Raw genomic sequence first — 8272 nt, 5'->3', positions numbered from 1 at the left:
ATCTATTGACAGTATAAGGTTGCGCTGCTGAGGCGAGGCTCCCGCAGCCCCTCCAGGAGAAATCAAAATGCGCAACACTAAGAAACTCAGCATCCTGAGGTAAAAATTCAAAATGGAAAGTTTTTATATTTAAAATACATTTAGTTAGGCAACATCAAACAATGTTTTCACCATTATGTCTGTTTAATAGTTCTATAAACAGTTCAATAAGCAAATACAATAATATTAGGTCACTTACATTTTAGGCAGAAACTGCGCATTTCACAGCAACCAGACGATTCATTGCAGATTGATTCCGTGTCTTGAACGAATCGGTTGAGTCAAAGTTTCATTAGCCCACGCATAAACATCTGATGAATCTGCCGTTTGAACGAATCGTTTGAATGAACGACTCAATGACTCACTCATTAACCGCTCACTACTGGCACCTACTGGCGTTTTAATTTAGTTGAAAAGGATAATTTCCACCATCATTTCTTGTTTGTATATTAAAAAATATTTAAAATAATCTCATAATAATTATTTAAAGCAGTTGTATTTTTCAGTGTCAATTGAGTTTATAGATCAAATGTAAGAATTTGAAATGAAAGTATTAATGAGATTAGTGGGAATGGAATAAATCATTTGCACAAAAAACAAAACACACATACATACATACATACATACATACATATATATATATATAAGCTCGATACCATAGAGCCCCCCCCCACACATAACAAATCCCAATTTAACCCCTGCATAAGACAATAAATAAGATTTATATTCCGCTTTTACTCAAAACTCACTTTAAACCACCATCAAGTTTTTGTAATAACTTCCGATTGCCGTGTGTGTTTTGGCCATGTATTGTTGATGAAATGAAATGTATTATAACCTCTGAGTCAGAGCAGCGATCATGGAAGAGAGAGCACAGGCAGATAGCTCTAGAAACTGCTAATGCTCATCAGTAAATCAGTGGAAAATGAATAGAAATGACGATTCTGTCTTAGCTAGGCGTTTTAAAACAAACACGCACTAGTGTAAATGTAGCTAACAGATGTGTAAACTGAAGACTATTTGAGCTTTATTAAAACTATTTGCACTGATTTTTTGTTAGTTACATTTTGTTCCTTTGTGCAGTGGCTCAGGAGAGGAGTCTTTGTGTCTGTATAAACATCAACAAGCTGAAAAATAAAAACTAAGTTTTTTTTTTAGATAATGTAATCTTGTTCAAATAGATTTCATAAAATTGGTATGGAAAAAATATCGTTCAGGAACCGGTATCGAAGTCAAGGTATCAATATCGGTATCGATATCGAAAATATTTGAACGATACCCAGCCCTAGTTGGTGGTGAGGAGAGGTTCAAAAAGAGGTATGAAGATCTGAAGTGTGCCAGCTTGCTGACAGTGTGGAATGAGAGAGACCTGGAAAGTTTGTCTTTTCCTTCCCTCAGTCCCACCCCCATCTCCCTGTAATCCCTATCACAGCTGTGTCAATGCTGTAAAAAATCACATTCTTCCCAATTTGATCTTTGTCTGGTTTACAAACCCATTTCTTCTACATTCACCTCAGATGGCTCTCAATGGAATTCAACTTTATGTAAGTTTGCCACACAACTGGGGAGGTCTAACTAAATTTTTACCCACAAATACACAGGGGACGGAGGCGTTAAATGAGTGCTAAAAAAGATCTGTTCTGGGAAGAGAGGTTTTATTTGAACCATCACTCTGTATTCAAAGCTAGATTAAAGATGCACCTGTGCTTAAGATGCCTTTTAATCCCAAAACAACTCCTGAAATTGATTCCCAAGCGTTTTGTGTTGGAAGCCTTGTATAAAGTTCTGCCATTTGGCACAGTTGTATGGTGGTTGTAGGTGGTCCAGGGTGGGGGTGAATGGGCGGAATAGTGCTGGAATTTTAATTTTTTTGCCGATTCAGCACTGCTGTGCACATCTGGAGAAAAAAAAGGGGAGGTCTACCTTCTTGGATTCCTTTTTTTGGCATCTGGAAAACTCAATCACTTTTGAAGTACTTGGATGCGTTTAGTATGTGAGCCTCTGAGAAATGCTAATCTGCTGTGACATGTTAACATAGCATGTGATGGCACATGCGTGTCAGTGAGTCCTGCAGGAGGTAAAGTAGTAAGCAAAGGTTGAAGATTCAACATCTTAATGTGGCATAAAGCACTTCAGCTAAAGAGCTTACAGCTTAGTTAGGATCTCATCGTTCTCTATCTGCAGAGAGAGAGAGAGAGAGAGAGAAAAGTGGCATTAAAGCGAGGGATTGTTGAAGCTTTTCTCCAGAGGAAGAGTGGGATCAGGTGCTCTGATGTTGCCATGACGTTACCGAGGTATGTTCACAGTTATGAAAGAGTTTCTCAGGTTTAAGGCCTTAGGGATTCGTAGCTATAGAAATATGTCTAATCACAAATACATATACTCTACCATTAAAACATTTGGGATTGGTAAGATCTTTTAATTGAAATGAGTCTCTTATGCTAACCAAGGCTGCATTTATTGGATCAAAAACAGTACAAATTGTAATACTGTGAAATATTGTTACAACATAAAATAACTATTTAAAATGTTTACATATTACACTATTACACCAGTCTTCAGTGTCACATGATCCTTCAGAAATCACTCTAATACGCTGATTTGATGCTCAAGAAACAATATTATCAATGTTGAAAACGGTTGTGCTGCTTTATGATTGTGAACATTTGGAAAATGATGTGTTTTTTTTCAGGGTCCTTTGGGAAAGTTTAAAAGAACAGCATTTATTTGAAATGATTTCAAATTAATGCATTCTTGCTGAATTACAGTATAATTTTATTTATTATACTTAAAAAAAATAAAAATAAAATAAATCCTGACACCCACAATTTTGAACAGCACTCTGTTTATGAGATTGTCAACTAAATTTTTATGTTTGATTGTGAAAATGTGAGTGATGCACTGCACATAATAAAAGTGAATAATACAAAGATCATTGGAGTATGTTTTACAAAAAATACTATTTAATGCTTTCAACTTTAAAATGTCATGTTTAATTCAATGTGTTAATTCTTGTTTCTTTGTAATTATTTGTGAAATTTACTAGCAATTGAGTGAAATCTGAGTGCAATTTGTTTCAAATTGCTTTAAACATTAACTGCACACTTTTCTCCGGAACAAGCATTATTTGAGAAATCATTTCTGTAAATAACTCAAATGGTATGGGCCAGTTGTCCCAAAATGTCATATTTAGTGTCAGAGGTTTATTCACTGAGCAGAAATAATAGTGATGAAGTTCTTGGTCAGCTAAAATGGTTCATCAACACATATGGTCCTCATGTGTGTGCATGTGTATATTTAATGCTTTTCTTTTTTTTTCTTTTTTCCCCCCCTGTACTTTTGACCATCTTTTCCCACTTTTTCCTGTAGAAACCCAAGCTGTGTTCATTTGAATATTTAGTCTTTTTTCAATTATCCGGTGTGTGGAGGCTTAGACTGTTTTGTGGCTGCAGGGCTAAAGGCATGGAGGGCAGGATGGAGGAGTGACTGAAAACATTTTGTTAGCATGTGGGTGGGATGGTAGAGCGAGGTGGGGTTGAGTCTGGATGTTCTGGAGTTCTGCCAGGTGGAGTTGTTGGATAATTGCATCATTATCTCTGGATCTCTGTGCGTGAGCTCCTTCATCTCATTAGACGGCAGTAAAGCGGATATACAACGGCCCCACTCACACTTCCTTGACAGAGTATGCACTCTTTAGAACTATTAGCTGCGGTATGAAATTAATTATAGTTTTATTTGTGTTTTATACATGTGTTACCTTTCAGCGGCAGTGTAATCTAACAGTACGTCAGTGTTATAGTTAAAGGTTGGGAAAAATATTACTGTATTGTACTGTATCAATATTCTCATAGCAAGACTGTATTATTGGGAACTTTTTTACATTAAAGGCATGTTTAGGGTTCAATACTTGTTAAAAAATAATGTTGATTACAGACGATAATTTTGACTTTGCAGTTACAGTAACAATTACAGTGAAAAAGTTATATTTTAAGCATTAAAATATTAACATTACTTTTTTTTTGCTTCGCTTGGCTTGTTAGGGTTTTGTTTTTTGTTTAGTTTTTTTTGTTTGTTTGCTATGTGTTTTGCATTTGTTTTTGTATTGTTTTGTATTTTTGTGTGTTTTTTTTAGTGCTGTCAAATCGATTAATCGTGATTATTTGCATCCAAAATAAAAATTTGTGTTTACATAATTTGTGTGTACACTGTGTATATTTATATGTATATATATATATATATATAAATACACACATGTGTATATTTAAGAAATATATGTAATATTAGGGCTGTGCGATTAATCCAAATCGTCATAAAATCGCGATTTGAGCGTGCGCGATTTCTAAATCGCTTTATAGCACGATTGTCTGCGCCCCCGACCTCCCGCAGTATGCTATCCGAACCAATCAGAATGCAGCGCGCCTAAACGGAGCACGAGAACAGAACAGACCGGGCGGGCGGGCATACAAACGTAACGCCAGGTTCACACACTCCGTCTGTGGTGCGTATTTTTTCCGCGCCCATGTTAACAGATCAGAGCGTTCACACTGCATGCGACTGCGCTCCGGCAGTGCGCTCCAGGAGTGGTGCGTCTGCAGCAGTCATGCTGTGATCGTTTCCGCACGGAGTCTATTTCTGCTGTGCTGCACACCTGAAAGTGACAGTGCATTATTCGCAGTAAAAATTAACATGGATTGACATGGAAATTTAGTAATTACACCATAAATGCATATAATTATTTTTACAGTCAACACATGGCTTTTTGGCACGGCAAGGAAAAGTGCACTTTTAGATAAACAAGGCAATAATAGATGGCACTCGTGGTGGTAGTTAAACAAAGTTATATTTATTGAGTTTAAACGTGAATATGTCTATGAAAGATTGTATTATTGTACAAAGAGTGTGTTACTGTACTGTGATAAAAGAGAATGACAATGCTGAAAAAGCATTTTCAGAAACAACGTTTGGATTTGAAATCAAAATAATGGATAAATGTTGTGTTTGTGGTAAACAGCCGCGGATCAGGAGCGGACTGCAAACGCGTCCTGTGCTAAAGCAAAATGAGTCCGTGCTGCTTCTGCACCGCATACACATACTGTATACGCACGGAGTACGTGTGAACTTGGCGCAACAAATCTAGTTCAACATCTGAGGCAACGCCACAAAGTCCCTGGACACGGGATTTTTTTTCTTTTTTCTGCCATATGTCTATTCTAGAGACATTTTGTTACACCTTTACTTAGTGATTATTTTGCCTTATGTCTGTTCTAGAGACATGTTACAGCTTTTTGATAAAGCTCTAATTGGTTTTCTTTTGGAAATATGTTTCAAATTCACACTGAATGCATTTATGACTGTAAAGCATGTCTGTGTGTGACAAAATCGTGATTAAAAATCGAAATCACAAAATTGATCAAATAAATCTCGATAGGTTTTTTTGTTGTTGTCCATATCGCACAGCCCTATGTAATATATATGTATATTTATTTATAATATATACATGTGTGTATTTATATATACATACACACAATACACATGCATATTATGTAAATACAAACTTTTATTTTGGATGCGATTAATCAATTTGACAGCACTAGTTTTTTTGTTTCATTTTTTTTTTTACATTTAATTTAATTGTATTATAATATTGAAAATTTGTATTATTATTTTTTTTCAATCACCTGATCCCTGGTGATTTCCACATCCTACTTGCATTGGGATGTTGCACAGTGTGTGAATATCTCAGAGTGAGATGGACAGAATAAAGTAGAGATGGTTAATCAATGAAGCCTTTCGATTTAAATTCTGTCTCTATTCTCATAATATTCAGTCCCCTCTCTATGCAAACCAGTGGCCCGCTCAAAGAAGGCTGCTGATTGGTTTTGCCCAGTGAAATATAGGCTGCACTGGATTATCTCCCACTCTGTGCTTTATTTCCATAGCACTTCCTGAACATGTGCATATTGTTTAGGACAGGTGGAGAAGAGGATGTGATATTTTCCAAAGAAGAAAAGATGAAACGCAGAGGCTCTTGAAATGAAGGGAGATGGGATTGAAATGGAGATGATTATGAAGAACCTATTGTTGTGGTTCTTGGTATTGTAAAGAGGTTGATGACATGTAGCATGAAAGCGTTTAGTCACAGTGAAGTGGAATGAATGATGAAGAAGCCTACACTGCAGAAAGCTGTCACTACCAGCTTCAAGATTAATTCCCTTACAGTACAAAAGAGTCTGCAGGCACTACAGCATAGACTAGAGAAACCTCCAAACGTTTAGTGTATAAACTTCCCCAGATATGCACTGTAATGATGCCGGATGTGAAAAAGAATCATAAGCTTGAAATGCAGAGTGTCTCTGTGATGTGACGCAGGTGATCAGCGCAGTCATGCATTGTGCCTTTGTTTGCATCAGTGCAGGTCGGTTGGCTTGACAGATTGCAAAGCCCCTCGGGGTGTACGCCATTAACAGAGTCTGCACATATGGGCGCTTGATATTTTAAGCATGAAAATGTAGGGAAAAAATGAAATTGGGAAAGCTAGGCATTAAAATTGCATGCGGTTCACATTCCCTTGACTACTCAGAGGGTATGTTATGAATTTTCAGAGGGTATGTTATGAAAAAATGCAGCCACTTAAGTGAGCCTAAACCTGCAGCTCAACAATAATCAGAAAATAAATTATTTTCTGTAAAAAAAAAAATCCCTATAAATGAAAAAAATGCAGCCACTTAAGTGAGCCTAAACCTGCAGCTCAATAATCAAAAATATAATCAAAACATAATTTCTGTAAAAAATAAAATTAAAAAATAAATTAAAAATGCATGCATAAACCTGCAGCTCAACAAGGTTTTTGGAGACATTCTTGCTTTCTACACATTCAGTCCAAGTTATGATGCAGGAATGTTCACCTTTCCTGGATTAAGTTTGGAGCTATGGTTTGGAGCGGTGAGGTACGAGGATGTGTGCACATACACACATAAGGAAAGAGAGAGTGCGAGTGTCACACACGCACGCACGCACGCACGCACTCAAACAGTGGCAAAGTTTTTTTTTTTTTTAAATGCGTGATTTTGAACAGATGTAAACAATGGCAGGAGGCTTAAAAGTATAGACATTATACCAGCTAAATTTAATTATTGTACTAAATTGCAGAAAAGTAGGGTACAGTAGGCCTACGTACTTTAGACTGCTATTCCTCACTCTGTGAAGTAACGTGAGGGAGGAAACTAGTTGACGTTAGCTAGTTAATTAGCCATGTTATCTGCAGCAAGCCAAATAGTATTTATTTCAACACTGAAACAAACGGCGGGTGGGTCTCTGTCTTGATTGGGGGTGAAAGAGGGAGAAAACAGAAGATGACAGAGATATATAGTTTATGTTCGACTTGGAAGTATTTATTTAGCGATCAGCGCTAAAACGTCATCTGTACGGAACATGGTTAGTCTACGTTACCCGAAAAATTCCCACACGACAGACTTCGTCTTTTTCGACGGGGGAAAAAGTTCCAGGTATTCTCCAGTAATCTCCTTCTGCCATCCTACACACAGGTGACTCCGCTCGCACCAACCGGAGGGGGAGGGGTCGTGTGACTCGCTGCGCTCTTCTCTGCACACAACTGAGGAAGTCCTGCACTTTCCATCTTTGACGACACGTAAAAAAACTGCGCATACCGCAGGAACGGTATAACGGAAAATTTTAGTGGTTTTGAAACCGTGACTTTTCCAAACCGCGGTATACCTTGAAACCGGTTATTGTCCCATGCCTAGACGGAAATGTTACGCCCCTTTACCACATTGTGATGATGCCATGTCAGGCCGGAGCGATGATTCAAAAACATGAAAACCCATTATAAACGAGGCATTCGTTGCATCCAGTGGGGACATAATTATGGATTATAATGACTTGTACTGTCTTGTACTTTAACAACGAAACACAGCGTCACACATGGCAGCCTTGAGTGAGCAGAGACCGGGGGGATAAAGTGAGGAACGGCCGGCGGGCTGAGTGAGCAGAGGCGGCCGATTCGACGAAGGAGCATCCGGCAGGCTTGCGGCAACCACATGTGACGACCCTGGGCTGGACTCCGCTTTGTCCACGGTGAAAGCCGATCCGGCGAGCCACAGCGCGAAGTTGTAGTATTTCCTCAGCGACCAGCACGGATCAGCTCCAGGCATGACAAAGCAGATATCGTCCTCTTTTGGAAGGCCAAACAAAGTAGTTTCGCTTTCACAACGAA

At 38.1% G+C, this 8272-nt stretch overlaps 1 protein-coding gene across 1 annotated transcript in view; it reads left to right on the top strand.

Moving 5' to 3' along the window:
* The first annotated feature begins 2910 nt into the window (after positions 1 to 2910).
* LOC107553826 (membrane-associated guanylate kinase, WW and PDZ domain-containing protein 1-like) overlaps positions 2911 to 8272 on the top strand; it is a 94752-nt gene continuing 89390 nt past the window's right edge. Inside the window, exon 1 of the mRNA XM_016236167.1 lies at positions 2911 to 2932. Within this exon, the coding sequence (XP_016091653.1) occupies positions 2911 to 2932 (22 nt within the window). The remainder of the gene's footprint in view (positions 2933 to 8272) is intronic.

This window comes from Sinocyclocheilus grahami, unplaced genomic scaffold, assembly GCF_001515645.1.
Source record: "Sinocyclocheilus grahami isolate Dianchi unplaced genomic scaffold, SAMN03320097.WGS_v1.1 scaffold2.1, whole genome shotgun sequence".
NCBI lineage: Eukaryota > Metazoa > Chordata > Actinopteri > Cypriniformes > Cyprinidae > Sinocyclocheilus > Sinocyclocheilus grahami.
This window is presented reverse-complemented; position numbering and strand designations above follow the sequence as displayed.